We start from the raw sequence: 18,972 nt of genomic DNA, 5'->3' as shown, positions 1-18,972 counted from the left end.
AATTGGAGAGTCTAAATTGCCCATAGGTATGAATGTATGAGTGAATAGTGTGTGGGCCCTGTGGTGGATGGGTGACCTATCCAGGGTGTATTCCTGCCTCTTGCCCGATGCATGGTGGGACAGGCTCCAGCACCCCTGTGACCCTGATCAGGAATAAGTGGTTTGGATAATGCATGGATGGATGAACACAAATTTACTGTGCATCCTTTGGAGGCAGATAGCTACTGGCTTACGGAAAGGTGCATTGGGAGATGTATGCACTTCACCTTCAGCATTCATCTGTTCAGTGGCAGTCGGGAAACCAAAAAATATATGTGCAAATATTGTTTTTTTTATCGGAAAAGGCAAGATCAAAAAATGGAAAATATTGGCTTTTCATGTACCTCTGGGATTCACTCTCACCAAGGCTTCTTTCTCTGTGATAGACAGTTCTGAAAAGGCAGGGTCTTCGCACTACACAACCTCATAGTAAGAGTCTGGATGGTATGGCCTTTAATCGATTATCTCCAATGACAATCATTTACTTTTAATTCCATTACTCAATCATCCAAAAAAGCTTGATTAACTAAAATTACCTGAAAAGTCATTTTTAATTAATATTACATATGTTAAAATATTTCATTTTTCAGTTCTACAAAAGTTACATTTCTTAATAAAGAAAATATCAATAAAGATGTAGCATGCTTATTTCAACTGTCCTTGAACCAGGTGTAAGACAAAAACACAAGATCCAGTGCAGCAATAACTGGATCCACGGTAGATTCTGTATTATTGCTTTTCATTCTCACTCTGAAAATGCTGCTGATTGATGCGTTTTCCAAAAATTTTGTACTACCAAATAGGTTTACAGTTGCATGAGTCTAATGTATTATGCATAAATGTTCAATGTTGTGTACATACAGCAGCTGCATTGCAGGCTTTGTGGAGAAGTCACCCATCTATTTAGAGAAGTTCTTTGACTTTATTATTAATTAGTTACGACTGATGATTCATTATAACTATCAATACAGCTAAAAGAATGGAGTCTACTTTATCTCCCACTATGGCAAATTCGGGGGCCATATTAATGACTCATGTTCATAAGGGGCAGGTCCCCAGTGGTCACAGGGGTCCACAGCAATTTTCCAGATAGAGTCTCAGTCCAGCGATGTAAGGCACCAGCAACAGTGCCGCCAAATTCTTATTCTAACTAGAACAGTTGAATAATTCATAGTTTTCACCCTTTGTCTCCCACTCGCAGTAGCAGCGCTGGCCCACATCCATGCTCTGCCCAGCAAATTCACAGAGATGGCATTATCAGGCAGCACAGGCTCTTTTTTAATGCTACGTCCCGCTCAGATGTGCTGCTTTCCCTGACCTTGGGAGGGTAAAAACAATAGAGTGCCAGCATTTATTTAAGGAGTCTGCCTGTGATACTGCATTCAGAGTGAAGTGGAAACAACTCCAGCACTCTGATATCCATACAATGACGCACACATTACAATATTTTAAGCTTTTTTAAGCGTATATCTTTAAGGTCAAGAAAAACAGTATAACACCATATTTTCTAGGGTTACTGAGATGCCGTAGTTCCACTTATTAAAGTACCATAATGTAACTTATACAGGAGAATTTTAAAGTCTTGAATTCTTGAAACATTGCCCTCTACTTTGCATATTTAAAGACGCAGAATCTCATCCTGATTCCACAGGAACAATACTTATTGGGAAGAGAGGTTGGTAAGTCAGGCACCATTACAGAGTCATAAAAGACAGCAGTGTGTTATTTTAGAACAGACAGACTGTCCTTTAGATAACTTTTTCTGTATTACAAAAGTAGGCTAGACATCTGAAAGGAGTGTCTAAGTGTCAGGTATTCAGGAATATTCTATTGAGTCTCTTCCAAAGGTCTGCATTGCTCTAAAAATAAGATTCTGCTCCCATGTGACTACTGCCCACAAATCAGAGCACAATCAATTTGAAAGCCAACTAAAAGTCTGTTACTATTATTTTGTTGCATTGCAATATATAAGCCGGCACGATAAACATCATTAGTCATAAAAACAGTGGTAAATCATGTGCATTGTAAACCCAAATTCTATTCCTTTCCTACCACTTCAGCTCCTACACCATATCTGCATTTGCAAAAAGTTTTGTTGTATGCAGCCTGTGCTCAGCACATCAGTGTTGGTTTCTTTTGAATGTTGAAGTAAATGTTTATGAAGACTGGTGATTCATATTTATTCTTTTCATGGGGGAATGAAGAGAGTGAGAACTGGGAGGTGGCTAGAGAACTGTAGTTATTTCAATTATATAACGTAATCACCAGGGATCTCTCACGTACATGCACAGTCATTCTGAAACAATTTGCTTAAATGATACCCAGTTACTGGTATCCTCCAGAGGCTGGGGTACCAGTGGAACATGTTCTGAGGTTTCATTTGGTTCTGAATTCACTGTAATGTAAGTGTATGACTGTCAGTGTAAGTACAGTCATATAAGTGAATATGTAAAGTGTAGCCATGGTATGCTTTTCCTGGGGAAGATTAGAGATATTTATCGTCCTCTTAATCCTCAGCCATAGTCACAGTGAGGTTTACAGGAACCGCAAGCAAATGTATTAATCTGTATAGAATGTGAAGAGGGAGGGGGGAAGGATACCCTTAAATATGATCATTTGTTCATTTATTTATTCAGATTTGTTGTTAAGCAGATATGTTATTTTAAGCCACGCATGAGGCTTTCATGATGCCTGCAAGCTAATGCAATCTCATGGCTGGACCTATACTCTAGTTAACAGCATTCTTTTTGCATGAGCACTGGACAGGTACAGTACCAGATTAGCAGCTAAATGAAGCTTAAAATGGCATTATTTATGGTTTGGATTAGAGTTAAGGACCAAATCTCTCACTGCCACAGAAATACAGACAGGCACAACATGGCAGGAATTCAACAGACAGGCATTTAGCCTTTCCCATCTGCCCTTGCAGAATGCCTATTAATATTTCTCCCAAAAGTTATATTCAGAAACAGAAATATTACCTCTACAACAGGGTGACATTTAATCTTGGCAAACATCCACTAGTTTAAGCACCCTCTCATTTCCAGTAACCACAGCAGTGATTACTAAGAGAGCTGTAATATAACCTGCTCTCGCCCATGACACACATAGGATCTAATGTGCAGAGCAAGGGGAGGAAGGTCCATGCAATAAAAACTACTGACTTCTCTGGAAAAAAAACCTTGGCACCGAGTTCCCTGGAGCTGGAGAGCTCAGATGCGGTGTTTATGTCTTAAATTATTCAAAACCTGAAAATAGAAATATGAAATAAGCCACTGGCTGTTGGCAGTCAGTGGTAAGGGACAGTAGTAAAGAAACATATCCTCATTTCCAGTTCTGAGAGAGGCACAGTGCCTGTCGGGCTGCCAGTGATCCCAGGTGGGTAGCATCTTGATTTCTGGAATTATATCTGCAGCATCTAGAGGGCACTGACAGATGTTACTCAACAACATCCAAAAACAACTTCCTTGACACAAGAAGATGCAAATTGTTGCCGCAAACTATGTACCCAGTATGTTTTACTTATTTTTGTTCATAGTAAGCTCCCGCACAAGTGACCCACTGGAATATCCAAAACGCTCATTTAAATGTTAATGTCAGTCCCAAAGATTGACAGCCTGGCCATTAGCAGCATTTGTATGATCACAGTAAATTAATGGAATATAAATACTTGCTCTCTTAATGCAAGCAAGGACTACTTGAACTCCCCTACCATATGTAATTGATTTTAGATACTCTCAAACAAGAATTAATTAATTTTCTAGTACCCCAATGTGCCTGATTTAAGAACAGTGCCATAATTCACTTTATATACCATAATTTAACTATGCTGACAGGCTGCAATCTGTTGCCTATTCACTGCATATCATGCCGGCCAATTCTGAAACATACAGTAGCCACTGATGAGTTAAATTAATTTCTTTTTGATTATTAGAATTTTTTTTTTTAAATGAGCAATAAAAATATGCGACCATTGTAATCAAATATTTAGTTAATAAATAAGCCTTTCCTAAATTGGTTTCAAATTAATTCATTTTTGGATATTCACTTTCTGGCATTGTGTCAGCTACCGTACTAAATTTAATTTAATCAGTTATGTGTGAGTTTACACTATGAATTGACCTTACTTTAACAAAAAACATTTCAATGCCAGTATTGAAATAATGCTTGTTGAGGTGAGGAATGTACAACCTGAAACTGCTGATTCCTAAATGCAGTATATATTCAGTAACAGACCAGTGTGACAGAATAGTAGTTTTCACAGTAACTGATGCGTATTATTAAGCAAATCATAAAACTAGGGCCTTTTAACCATTAAATGAATGTACATCAAGAGTAATCATTGCACTAACCCCCTCCTCGTTCTCCTTTCTCCCGTTCACTGCTCTCATTCTATTAATGACTCACAGAGCACAGCCCAAGGCCCTCTAGCACACCTGAATTTAATCTGCATTAGTCTAACGTTACACACAGGTGCAGATCAATAGACTCAATGCAATGCCTGAAGCCTACTGTAAAGCACTCATTCCCTCACAACAAATTACAGTCTGATAAATGGCTTTGACAATCTCCCTTGTTGAGATGTCTCAGACAGTTCAGGCACTTCAGACTGTACTGTTTATAAAAATGAATTTAACTGAGTTCCACCCAAACAGATTCAGTGACTCAAAAGTGCTTGTCCTTTTGTCCTATGACGTTCATATGAAACTTACGTTTTAACCAAAACATTGATATATTCATTACACACTATTTGCATATCAAGGTGATGTCTTCCCAAGCAGTGAGGTTTAGATACAGTGGTCAGCTTTGTGGCTCACCTTAGTGCACGGTTCGGTGTGTTTACCTGATTAATGTTCATCTTCCCCATTGCCTGGCTTTTGTACTTTACTGTCTTTGTTTTGTTCACTTTGTTTTATGGAGCACCATCTCTCTGTACGCTCCCGGCAAACCTTTGAAAGGATTCGAAGATCATCAGCTGGGAAGGCAGCTGTGATCCCTTTTCAAATTTGCATCAAAGATATTCATTACCTCTGGAGAAAGCAGGCGCCATTGAATCCTTTCATCTCAATATATATGATGTTTTTTTTCACCTGCCCTTTTGTGTCATGTGGTCGTGATGAGCGTTTATTCGCAGCAAATTAAATTCACCAAAAAAGGAATGAGAAATGATCATCACCGGGAGCGGAGCATGGCAGCTAGCTGAGGTCCCGGCTCTGCTCTGACGAGGCGCGCATCCGGGCCCATTGTTCTAAAAATGAGTTTAATTGCGCACTCAAGTTCCCAGCTTTCAGCCTCAGTCGAATGAGATGTATAGCATCACCTGCCTCACATCACCAGCACCAATCCTGCCTGGCTGCGTCTCAAACACATCTTAAGCACACGTCTGACACATTAAAACCATGTGATTCTCAGCACTCTTTGAAAAAACGACGAAGGGAAAAGTAGGCTCGGTAGCGATGGGTAAGTTGTTCCACTTTTTTGAGGCCCTCAGGCTTCAAAAGAAAAATTAGTTTTTTTAAAAGTACGGCCTCCCAGAGCTCTGCAGCTCAGAGACCCGGAGCGGACTGGAGTGTGTCTCTGGCAGATGTTTGACAAGACGGGGAGCCTGTGAAACAGAAGCAGGACTCTGGGTCAACTGTCGAGGTCTGGAACACAGAAGCACGCGCTGCAGTCTTACAGTACCGCTGTTCTTTCAAGGGCAACGTCCCCGACGAAATAAATCTTATGGCTACTTTATGGCATAGTGTGATTTTATTTGATAGCTGTCATGCATTTCCAATTTCCCAGTAACATTAGCATACTGTCATACATTTTTAGTAGAGTGACATAAATGATCCTCATTGTTCACAAAAAAAAAACTGCACACACTGGTTGCTTTGTTCTGGAAGACAGAACACTGTAACCTTGTAAGCTCAATGATTGTGTGCATAAGCACGAAAGTTACACAATTAGTTACTTGGGGATTTTTATGTAATGGTACTTTTCTTCGTGGCATTGGGATATGCCAAGTTATGGCTTGGAGGGCATGCCCCATACCTATACATGCCGAGAGTTTGACAGTGTTCACGGTTTCCTATATTAGTCACAACCTCCCATCCGATTGCATCTGCCTCATCATTTTTCTTCGCCTATGACTTAACCGGTCCACATGAAACTTCTCTCAGAAATGCTGGAAGGTTGCTGTGGGGTTAAAGTGCATTTGAGCTCCTCCTCGCTGTTTTAACAGCGCCATCCTGTCGATCGGGGCTGTAATGTAAATCTGCCGGCACCGCGCAGCAAAGCCCTCAGGGTGTAATTTTTTCAACAGCGTGTTTGTTAATCATTATTATTATTGATTTTGTTCACTGTCTCCTCAATAAGCATCACTGTGATTGATTGCTGATAGTGAATTAACTTCGATTTTCATCAGAAGGGGACGTATAATGGATACCCGGTAAACTGCAAGAATGGAAACCTCAGATTCAGGAAGCCTGCTGCTCCATGTTTCCAGGCCAAGGCGTTCAGGCATAACTCACACGCCATGCCTCATATTACAAATCCAGGTTAGAGTCTTATTCTTCTCTGTTTTTAGCACATCTGTGTGCCCGAGACTTCATCTGTCATTCCTAAATCGATTTTCAGGAAGGCCTTAGAGCTAATTCAGGTTTTTGTCTTCAGATGTCAAGCGTCATCCAGATTTTCTTGTAAATACTCGTGGTAAGATCAAGATTTCATCTCTCATGATGAATGATAAATCGGTAATTTAAAATGACTCCTGAGCCAGGACTAATTTATTGTACACTTAGGATTGACTAGACGTCAACTGAGGAAAAATTCGTGAAATGAGAACTGAAGTAGGAAGACATCCCAAGACCTGTAAAAATCTCTTTATATCTTCAGAACACTAAGCGTGACCAATGAGCAGCATCCATGAATGTCCTGGCCTCTCAGTCTGGTCCTGGATATTAATCTTCCATTGATGAGCCTTCCATTTTTCACTAGCTGAATGCAAGGCTGATCTAACTGTGTTGAGAGTTTTTTTGCTTTTGTGAGAATAACAGAAGAACAGAATGCATTCTCTTGAAAGGAATATAGTTAAATCAGAGAGGGCATACTCTGCAGTGTTAAATTGATGATCTTTAAGAATTTTTCCTCAATAACTGTGGATTATGTAAGCAGCTATGCTGAGGTTTACATTGCTCTATCCATGGAAAACCACAAATTGTTCTAGTAAAGAAGGACAGTTTGTTTAAGCTTTGCCTATAATAGTCACATAGGGCCTTTATATTTATTTAGCAAAAAAACAAACAAAACAAAAACACTTAATTTCTTCATGGCTTCTTTTATTTTTTATTTCAATGAATGTCAGTATCATTCCAACAAAGTGACTCTTTCCACTTGGAAGTATTGATAGAACACTTTTTATAATAAGTGACTGTAGTGTCCAGTTAATCTTGTTTTTTTTAATGGCATCTTTTGGTGGTTCAGATTAAATACACAGGTAAGTGTGCGAGTGTGTGTGTGTGTGTGTGTGTGTATGTGAATGTGCAAAAAAGGTCCTCCCCTATTAAATACCTGTCAGTATTTATCACAGAGCGCCTAAGAAAATGAGGAGACAGAGGAATCATATGATAGGGTTCTTTTATAGAGCTTTTCCTCACCCTGGCATGTAGACACTATAAATATATATTTCCCGAGACTCCAAGTAGATGTGTTGAAAGGCTCCTCAAGTCGTAGTCTCCTCGCTCCTGTCGGGGAGACGTGTGACAGAGCCTACGGGAGGGGAGTGCTGCAGCCTTAATCAGGCTGAGCGTGAGTCGGGCTGTCACCCAACTCCGTGGCAGGCCCATGCCAGCCACCATTAAGAGCAGAAAGAGGCCTGCTGCTCCATCAGCATGATCCCCCTCTGCAGTACAGCACAGCTATCCTGCACACCCATCTACACATTTCAACAATTTAATCAGATTTCACACGTAATGTACATAAAAATATAATTATCAGTGCTGGAGCCACATAGCAAAAAAAAACCAGAGCATTTATGATGACCCATTTACTATTCCTTTTGAAACAATCAGCTGTCCGTTGTCAGCATTTGTAGGAATTGTGTTTCATTGTGTCATGTTTACTCTGAATCAAGCATTACCTGGCTTGCCTCCAATTCTAATTATACTGGAGGTTTCACACAAGCACTTTTTTGTTATTTTATCATAAATGCTTGCTGAGCTGTGGATTAACTGATGAAAATCGAAAGTGGCAGACTTCATATTTTCCGCCACTCAAATCACAGTGTGCTGCTGCATGGTTGAACAGATCGCCGTTTCTGCAGAAACAGATCATTGTATTTATTAAACATTGTCTTAGTGGATTTTTCTTAAACAGAGTTTGTCGGTCTGCTTTATCACTGCACATTTCTGGGTCTGAATCAATCTGTTTATTGTGCTTTGGACACCTATGCCCTGAGTATCAATTCCGCTCACTGCATATGGCAAGTCCAGTTTGCAAATAACTATTAAGAATGAAATGCTCATATCTGCTTTCTTTACCCAAAGTCACATGACACTGTTCAGCAGTGTGGATATATAATAGTATATATATTATTGTTTCCAAAGTTCCAGGGAAAAAATGCTGTTCCTCCAGGTAATTGTATAAATATGTAAACCTCCTTGCTGAAATTTGTCATCAGTTTCCTTTCTAAAAGTGACAGGTACCTGTAATATAACCTGAGCATGCTCTCTGAACTGCAGCCTTGAAAAGTCATCCAGCTCACTGTTAACTTATTTTTGAACCGCAAATTATTCCAATTGTGTCACCATTCTGCCATTAAATCCATGCAAGGAACCCTGCAGCTGAAGCATGTACAGTGTTCCAGTGAGCCAGTTTCACATCATAAAGGGCACTACAAGAAATATCTTGCACTTCCTGGAGAAGTGGCTCAGTAGCCTGTGTTTGCCTGAGAAATCATTGGGAGGAAGTAAGAAAATAGCAACCAGTGGAATCCTGGCTGGCTTAAACCCATATTCCCCTTGGCAAGACAAGACCACCTGTGTCCCATCACTTCCGGCCATAGTTGGCAAGATATCGCTGTTTTCCCTCCAGATCTAACAACATTAAGCCAAGTGGGTGATGGAGGGAGTGGGGAAGATGTTTTCAAATGGATTTTTACCCCAGTCTGCATTCTATGGCAATTTGCAATGCCCAGTTGTATTTGTAAGCTGGTCTCATCATGACAACCTCCTTCGTCAATCCTGCATAGTGAAGATAGACAGCAGTCCACCATTTGAGCTGTCAGTTTTTGTTTTATGGGAGTTTGCTTTATGTGCAGCTTGTGCAGATCTAAACCATTCATGCACAAAAAGCCACAGCCTTCCTGCCAACTGAATCCCTTCGTCACTAGGTTATGCTACAGTCAATTATGCACAACCCTCGTGATGGGCCAGCCACAGTTGGCAGGAACTACATTTGATACCGGACCCAACCCCACACTGAAACATGACTTAACACGGTGAGCCATCCAGCAGCCCAGAAAATGTTGGATTTTAAACAAAAAAATGTCAGTCATGAATTTGGACTTTAAGCTGTAATTGAAAAACTACATTTCAGATGGGGCGGTCTCTACTGACCTTGTATGGCAGAACCACGGCCGAGCCCCCACTGATTCCCACGATTGGCACGGCCGTCTGCGTGGAGATGAAGTCCAGGATTTGGGCCACGGCCTCCGAGCCGATGTTGTCTTCGAACACAATGCCGTGCACGCGGTTGGTGGCCAGGGTGTCGCAGATGCGGGTGAGCAGGGCACGAGGATTGGTGTCGTTCACCACCACCGTGATGGGATTCACCTCCAGAGGCATGTCCATGAAGTTCTCCCGACTCAGACGCCCTTTTATCTCCATGTGGTAGGCAGAGCCACTGAACACCACCGCCACGTTGACTGTCGGCGGCCCGAATGGACGACCCAGGCAGCAGGGGGCAGCATACAACAGTAACAACAGCAGCAGCCACAGGGAGGCGCTCAACCAGCCTAGAGGAATGCCCATCTCAGCCACCTACTGCCTGAAATACACAGAGAGAAAATATATATCCAGACTGCATTTTTTTTTTTGATGTTTGTATGTTGTGATAATTCTCCATAATCCCACCCACCAACCAACCAACCATCCATTGTTTTTAGTGGTATTTTTTTCATTGCCTGACCTTTTAACTTCATCCCTGCATTTTCTCTGGTGTATCTGTCTGAAATGACGTAAAAGGCCATTAGCAGACTGATGAGAGGCGAGGGGTATTTTTAGAGTGCGCCACGTGCGACGCTGAACCGTCGACAGGTTGCACTGCCAGTGGAAAGTGGCTGCGATCCCTGGGTCTTTAACTCTGCAGCTCAGCAGATGGTGGGCACTGTGTAAAACATTCTCTTTTTTAGAAAACTGAGAAAACGGGGATTTATGATTCCTGGTGCTAGTGTCTCTTTTTTTAAACACAATGCTCACAGTGTTGAAAGTATTTTTAGGCACCCTTGGTAAATAATGCCCCATTACTAAATGTTGCATTATCATTTTTTTTTAAATACTGGGCCCTGTTCTTATCTCAATTCTGAAAAGGTGTTTTACTTTATTTGAAAATGTGCAATTACCAAATGTTCATACTTCTATACAAACCTTGAAATAGTTCAAGTTTTCAAAAGACAATGCTTTGTGCTGATCCATATGAAAATGTTCCATCCCATTTTACAAAAAGAATACTCAGATTACAGTGTGTCAATCAATACAAATATATTTATTCTTTGAATTAATTGAATGCAAATATTTATCCTGCTCAACCAATTAACTTATATTTTCTTTGCAAAGCTTTTGGTAAGGAAGTAATGTAAAAAAATAAACATTGGATTCAGGTTTATGGTATTCTATTTGCTACCCAATTACAGAAATTAAACTCTGTAATCCATGACATGGGAATAGTACATCAACAATCCCACACATGTTGTCATTTTTCTTTGTGCTTTGAACTACAGTACAAACAAAATCTATTTTGGTGTAAATGTGCTGTGTATTAAAAGATGCTATGTACAGAAATACACAGTGACTGAAATGTAAGATCTAAAACATTGGATTTATTCTTATTACTATGCTTTTTTATTTTCTATTTTTGAGATAAATGTATCTGCTTGGAGAGGAGGTGTGGAATGCATCATAATCTTCCATAATCCTTTCTGGTGTCATGAACGCAATCACCTTATCATTTTTCTCAATCTTGTGTAAGCAGAAATATTATTTTGGTTTTTCCAAAATAATTATGGAGTAGGGTTTAAGATAATGCTATCATTTGTTTTCCAAATAGAAGTGGGGCAGATAAAGAACTGAAGATACTGGAGCTGGAGTACTTTTTGTCCTGGCTTTTCTTAGTCAGCCAACTATGAATAATACAAAAGATTTTTATATAATACAATTAATAACAATAAAATACAATAATATAAAAATATTAAGAATATGTATATGAATAATACAAGTGATGTAATAATAACTGTTGTTATTATTATCATTATTATTATTAGTTGTTGTTGTAGTAGTAGTATTCTTGATATTTCTACTTTCACACCATTCAATGATTTATTTAAAATCTCACTAACCAGCGACATGGCCAGTAGGGCAATACAGTATAGAGTCAACTTTGCAATTTGCTCCAATATTGTACCTGGACCTACTACAGATTTCATTTTATTTAACTGCATTTGTTAGTGAGATGTGGTTAGAAACTTGCACTCATAGGTCATAGAGGGGACTGTCTCCAAAATATACTCTTCTGTTACAGCATTTGCAGGAGCTCCAGTCACTAAAGCCTCTAGATGGTGTTTTGCCTGCTGCTTCAGATTTATCTTTTAATCAGACTCCTTCCTGAATAGTGTGTTGTTGACTATTTACATTTCATGTCAGCACGGTGTGTTAAATATAATATTCTCATGATATGACATATTCATTTGACTGGCCTTCTATATTACAATGCTGAAATAAAGTTGCCAATCGAGAATCATGGCCATCATCATTCGGTTCAATACAATGTGCAATATACTGTAAAACAATATAAATACGCTGATATATTTTTTCCCTGTGTGATTGTGCTATTTCACAATCCTTTCATTTTATCTGCCCTTGTTGAGTTTTAATAGCTATCAGTATATATTTTTAATGTATACTCAACTTAGTTAAAACTAATTAAATTACTAGTTCAATTAAAACTAAAAATGTACATTCACTCATAAAAGAATACATTTAAAGAACTTAATTACATATGTAAAATGAAACAGAGATAAGCTAAAAAGAATTAGATGTGACATGTCACATTGTATTTCACAGCTATGAATATACCTTGTGACTATATCAGACCCACCCTAACCAATAAGCAGTTCAAGCATTCAACAACAGGGTAATCAGCTTAAAAATATACAACATTAAACTGGAAGACAATTCTGTGTTTACCTAATTCTTATATGAAATATCTTACATGTGCCGAAAAGCAAATCAGTACTTTGGACATGACTCCACACCTCCAGTTGCAGCAATATCAGCGAGGAATGTTTCCCATGTCTTTATATCTGTTTAACTGCCACCTGGACAATACAAACACACTTGAAGGTCTTTAAGGGAAATTAACTGTACAGGAAAATAAGCCTTTCTATAACACTGTGTATAATACTGGAGCCTTTGGTCAATCTTCAATCAAGCAAAGATGGAAATTTTAGCCACCACTAAACACCTGGCCCTCAAGCACATTGACAATCTGTGTGGTTCCAGGCACATGTGTAAAAAATAATTCATTTCATTCAAAGTGAATCCACCTGGGCACAGTTTTCTGGCAAGTGCATTTGAGTCACAGCTAATTTCCAGTTGAGCAGTGGGCAGATGGCAGGAGTGTCACAGATATATGCACGTTGCTCCCCATGGTGGGTGGTACAAAAAAAAAAAAAATAGGCCAGACTGTCCAAGTGGTGTGACATAAATTCACATAAAAACCTGTAGCCTTCGGTGGCTTTCCAAGAGCTGTCACACTTTGTGAGACTGAGCTGTCTGCACGACTCAGGACAGGGTTCACAAGCAGAGGGACTCCCAGGCTGAACTAGTTACGATGCCAAACACCATCAGTACGGCTCCATTATGAAGAAGCCGTGTTCATTCAGCAGATGTAACAGAAGGAGGTGGGGGAGGCGAGACATACTGTTGTCTGTGACAGTCTATTTTCTGGCAAGGACACATTAGAGCTCAGACAAACCAAGAGCAAGAACACACCTAAACAAATAATTGACTCATTAGTGACACGATCACACCATTGTGCTTTTTAAATGGTTTTCACCCTCCCAGGTGTGAGGCAGGCTCCGATTTATTAAGTATAATAGGAGCTGGAAGGCTGCCATGAGGGCTCGAAGCCGAGGAGAGCAGTCTGGGCTGCAGCGAGACACTTTGACCCTACACAAAAAAAGACGGTGCCGCCTCTGATTGCTTTCAGCACGCATTTTGACCTCCAGGTTTTTTGCTCATGCAAACAGGGCATTATGCACCGACAACAGCTCCCTGGCTACAGCACAGAAAGTCAAAAAGCCCAGGGGAAAGAAGCTTACCATTGAGATTATAAACACCACTATTCAGTTGCACATTGTCGAGGATCACAGGGTCACTCGGAACATTTTATTCCTCAAAATGAAAAGGTTTCAACAGAACTGAGAAAAGAACAGAAGCTGTACTAACCAACCTGCATGGTGCTTTTTGTTTGTGTGCACACACCTATTACATGAAAAAATTGGGAATTAAAAAAAATAAAGATCTTAAAAATGAAAGGTTCATTATGAAAGTTTTTTTTAGAACATTTTTGTTAATATTTGGTTAAATATCCTTCACAATCTGGCAGATATCAATAAATTATAATCTTTAAGAAATCTGGTCTCTCTGACTGCCCCAGGCTCTGAAAGCAGCCACTCTAAATTTCACCGTGCCTGAATCTAAACAACCAATCAGGAAAGCTCACTGCAAGGAGGCCAATCAGGACAGTGCTCCACATTGTCAGAGCAGGCTACACAGTTAAGAGCATGGCAGAGATACCGCAGAGATAGCGCTATAGCTATGGGGGATTTTTGTCTCAAGAATAAATAAATAAATGTGACTGATCCACAAATAAACGCAGCTGATCCACAATTAAATGTAGCTGATCCACAGATAAGGCAGCTGATCCACAAATAAATGCGGTGGATCCACAAATAAATCTAGCTGATTCACAAATAAATGCAAATGATTACAGAAAATAAATCTTGCAAATCATGGCCACTCAGATTGCCTCAAATCCACAAATAAATGCAAGCAACAGGCGATGCATAAATGTGAGCCAGCTGCATTTTATTTGTGGATCAGCTACATATATTTGTGGATCAGCTGAATTTATTTGTGAAACAGCTTCATTTTATGTGTGGATTCCCTGTATTTATTTGTGGATCAGCTGCATTTATTTGTGGATGAGCAACATTTATTTGTGGGTCCGCTGCATTTATTTGTGGATCAGATTATTTTTGAGACAATAATATCCCCATATATAGCTACCTAGCTGCCTAGAAAACAAGACAAGTAACAAGTGTGGCGGAGAACAATCAGATAAAATTAACAGTTGCACCTTTGAATACAACGTGTGTACACTGATTTTTTTAAATTTTTTATTTCTAACAAGAAAAGAAAGACTGTTAAATAAAAGATTATAACCAAAATGTAATTGAAACAAATGAGACAAGACTCGAGCGAACATCGGTGAACAAGACCTTCAAAAGTGATGCTGAGCTTGCAGTATTTCTCATGGACAGGTAATTATATTGCTTGTTCTATTTTTGTTGGAATTATCGCCCAAAACTGTGTAGCAGACATAGCTAGAAAATGATAGCTAGAAAATGTTAGCAAGTACGCTGATCCATTAAGTTCACTGTTATAACTGTGCTGTACATTAGGTGTTATCCTGTTTCTTATCTGTAGCCAGCTAGCTGTTTTTTTCATTTTAGATTAAATAAACGGCATAGTGATTTTCAAAAGGGTGAATTACCTATACCTAGCAACTTTAAAGTCCTGTAGAGTGTTTTCCTACACCATTTCAACATGAATGGCAGTGAATGACGTTTGTCTGGACAAAACGTAAACAAACACGATATCTCAAAAATAAAGCAATTTTGGGAAAAATGGTCGAGGTTTATGTGAACCATGTGGCCCATGTTGACAATGGACAATGACATGTAGTAACACTGGTTACAAGATCCTGATCTCGTAATTACAAGATCTTTCCTCGTAATTATGAGATCTTTTCTTGTAATTACGAGATAGTAACTCATAATTACGAGATAAGGTGTCTATTTTTTTCTTTGTGAATGCAATGCGCTTCTGTAATTTTTGTAGCTGTTCAAGAAAAAAAAAGGAATTTGCACACTCAAGTTACAGACGCATGTAGTAATATTTATTTGACTGATGTCTCGCCTGTAACTTTGTCTGGGTCTCATTCAAGCAAAAACGCTGGAGTCTGCATTTACTGACTGTCATTAGCCCATAGCTGTAAATGTAAAAAACCGAACTTTATTTCACTAACTACCTAGCTACATATGTTGTGGACTCTTTCAATCCACCATGGGCATTTGAGGAATCAATACTGCATGTGATGCTACCTCCCGAAGTTCACTTTCATTCAAAAGTTTGTAAAAAGTGATTATGTTTCATAATGATCAGGGAAATATGTCACTGGTTTGGTTTGTCTGTAACACCAGCCTGATTTAGTTTACCTCAGGATGCAGCTGCTCCCTGTAGACTTCTTTCTATCATTCTGAAAATTCAAGTTTTACTTAGAGACAAATTCCTAAGGCAGTAAGTTGATAATATATAATGAACAGTTAAAACAACGTAACTGAAAAATGCATTACTATCAATCAGTGAGACGAGAGAGCATTGTAAATGCATTCAGTACACAAGAGCTGACCTGTTTGATAAAAATACTTCCTTCTGCCAACTGTGGGAGGCCTCCCAGCAGCTGAGACCCCCTGTAGTCATGGGGTTCACTGCGTATGCAAATCCAGACCTATTTGGAAAGGACTCTAAGCTGGGATCCAGTGGGACCATCATGGTTTATCATGATAAAATTGTTAAAGGTGCAGTATGTAGCTACTTTTGGAGGTACGAGAGAGCTAGATTTTTTTTTTTTTTTTTAAAGGTCCACCCCCTCCCCTTAGCTCTCCCTCTCATAGCCCTGCCCTCCAAATACATGCATGCACGTTGCCTGTCACTGTACAGTGTTACTGTACAGAGGACAAGAGCATTCAAAAGTAAAGCAGGGATTATGATTATGACACATTATGACTCATTCACCGTTATAAAATAAAATGCAGTATGTCATCATAATGAATGTAAACAATGAACACAGCTATTGTTTTGATTTACAGCTATGGGCTTTTGACAGTAAATAAATGCGGCCACCAGCATTTTTGTCTGTATGAGCCCTAGACAAACTTATGGGTGTCAGTTGGTTTACGTCAGTCTAAATTACTAAACTGAAACTGGAGTGTGCAATTTCATTTTTTTTTTTTTTCTTCGCTTGAGTAGCATAGGTAGCTATAAACATTGATAGCTAGCTACAGATAAGCTACTCAATAACACCTAATGTGCAGAATAGCTATAACGGTGGGCTAAATGCATAAGTACGCAGTGTTGTAGTCAAAGGCAGAAATTATCATCTCGGAAGATTTTTCCCTGCCAACTAGTTAGCTGTAGCATTATCTCAGCGGTATCTGTGACATCACAGTGAACGTGCAACATGATTGACAGGCAGAGAGCTGTCCTGATTGGTTGTTAAGATTCAGGGGGGGTGAAATTTAGGAGTGCCTGATTCCAGAGCCTGGGGCAGCAGAAACCAGATTTTTTCCTTAGAACATATAGTTTATTAATGTCTGTCAGGTTGTTATAAAAATTTAACCAAATATGAACAAACGTGTTCTAAAAAAACTTACTGCACCTTTAATGTAAATTGATAGTTAAGCTAGACCTTAAATTTTGAACTTGATTTCTGACATTATTACAAAGTATTTAAACATCATTAGACCTTTAACTCATCTGTGAACATAGTTATTTTAAAAAAAGTAGCTAGCTATAAATGTGTTATAAAAGTATAGTATGGGTGTCAGCCAAATTTGTTGAAATCAATTTCCAAGAACACATGGTAGCATTTCAGGCAAACTGGGAGTGGGGGAGGGCGCATCTGGGGTTCAGAGTGGAGGTGTGGTGACTGGTAGAACCGTAATATTACAGTTGTTTGCTGTGTTCCCAGTGTTGCACATACAATAAGCAGATGCCTTACTGGTGCACAGTTCAGTTTAATAATGATGTATTCCTTCACAATTTGCAGGCATTCCTGAAAATACACATGAAACAGCCGGGTCAGAAATGCGTGTCCTGTTCGCTATGTTGCACATTCTAAACTGGCTGCGCTGTACATCTGTGCATCACGTTCTCAACGCATGTCACCCACTCCTAGCTATCATAGCGATCCCAAGTTCAATCACTTCAACAACATATTAACTTCACCGCAAGTCTCAAATACAGAAATATATCACAGAAGTTATTGGGCATACATAACAACACTTTCATAACGTAGCTAATTGCGGTCACCAATTACTTTTTTCATTTGAAAATACGCATGAAACAACCCAGGCAGAAATGCGTTTGCTGTTCGCTATGTTGCACATTCTAAACTGGCAGTGTTGTACATGCCAGGACCATCTGTCCATGAATACTGAACCAATACTGAATAATAAAATGTATCAATATACCTGAATACAAGTGTAACAAAATGATTATAACAAATATATTACATGGGGTATCCTGTTTCCCAATACAATAACACACGGTTCCCAATAAATCATGGTTCCAACACCAGAAAGTCTCCCACCCCAGTCAATGAACTACTTCAACAAACACTATCAATCGGGGTCCCCAAAAGTTCCCAAACATGCAGTTTTCTCCTCCTTTATCTGAGATGAGCTACCAGTGAAGGAAACCTAATTTAAAATGTAATGCATTTTTCAACTTTACCATTTTTCCACATTCCCACAAATTATTTTAGAGACTTCATTATACTCAATAATTTTGCATTTTTGCTTTGAAAACTGCTTTGCATATGTTATTACTCTGATAAAGGGAGCTACCATTTGTGAAGGGAGCAAAGCAAGTCTTTCTCTGAATGTTTACCACTGTAGCGTGTTAATGCTGTGTGTTAGCGAGTGGAATTTATTTAGTGAATCTGGCAACATCTGGGGACATCTCCACTTCATATCCTTTTGTAGTTCATGTGCGACAACTGACATTTTCACAGTCCAGCTTAATGTTCCCTTTTCACTTGAGAAATCAAGGGCTAAATCACAGCAAAGTGACCAACTCTGTGGTAATTCAGATCTCCAGTGGAGCTCACTTTGTGTTTGTCGCTAAAACCCTGATGGCAGAATATGCACCCCTTTTTCCAAACCTGTCATATTATTAAAAAAAGAGGAATACACATCTGCAGATAATTTGCTAACAAAAAAAAAACAGTTGTTTATATGTTGTAAGCTCTGCCTACAGGTATTAACAGTGGAAAGTGTTTAACACCCTCTAGTGGGAAAGAAAGGAGCGAAGCAGAAAATGGAATAAGCTGCCTGCTGGACCCTCAGAGAGCGGTGAGCCTCGTGTTCACCCTAAGCCTCAAACCCCCCTGAATTCCTAGTCTTTGCGTTCTCTCTTACAGACATCACCGATGGCCTCTTTGAACTGGCTGAATAGCAGGTTGTCAGCCGAGCCTTTAGAACATGATTTGCTCAGATTACCTTTCATCAGATCTTCTTATGTAGCGTCTCTCCAGCATATCACGTTTCAACCGAATGCAATAAATAAATAAATAAATAAATAAGCTCATTAAAATAAGAGGAAGATA

General features: G+C 39.3%; 1 protein-coding gene across 1 annotated transcript in view; it reads right to left on the bottom strand.

Moving 5' to 3' along the window:
* grin2cb (glutamate receptor, ionotropic, N-methyl D-aspartate 2Cb) overlaps positions 1 to 18,972 on the bottom strand; it is a 63,795-nt gene that overhangs the window by 32,511 nt on the left and 12,312 nt on the right. The window contains exon 2 of the mRNA XM_064323158.1: positions 9,639 to 10,068. Coding sequence (XP_064179228.1) covers positions 9,639 to 10,052 — 414 coding nt within the window. The 5' untranslated portion in view covers positions 10,053 to 10,068. The remainder of the gene's footprint in view (positions 1 to 9,638; positions 10,069 to 18,972) is intronic.

The sequence above is a fragment of the Anguilla rostrata genome, chromosome 2, assembly GCF_018555375.3.
Source record: "Anguilla rostrata isolate EN2019 chromosome 2, ASM1855537v3, whole genome shotgun sequence".
In the NCBI taxonomy this organism is placed as follows: domain Eukaryota; kingdom Metazoa; phylum Chordata; class Actinopteri; order Anguilliformes; family Anguillidae; genus Anguilla; species Anguilla rostrata.
Note: the sequence above shows the minus strand (reverse complement) of the source record. Positions and strands in the feature narration are given on the sequence as shown.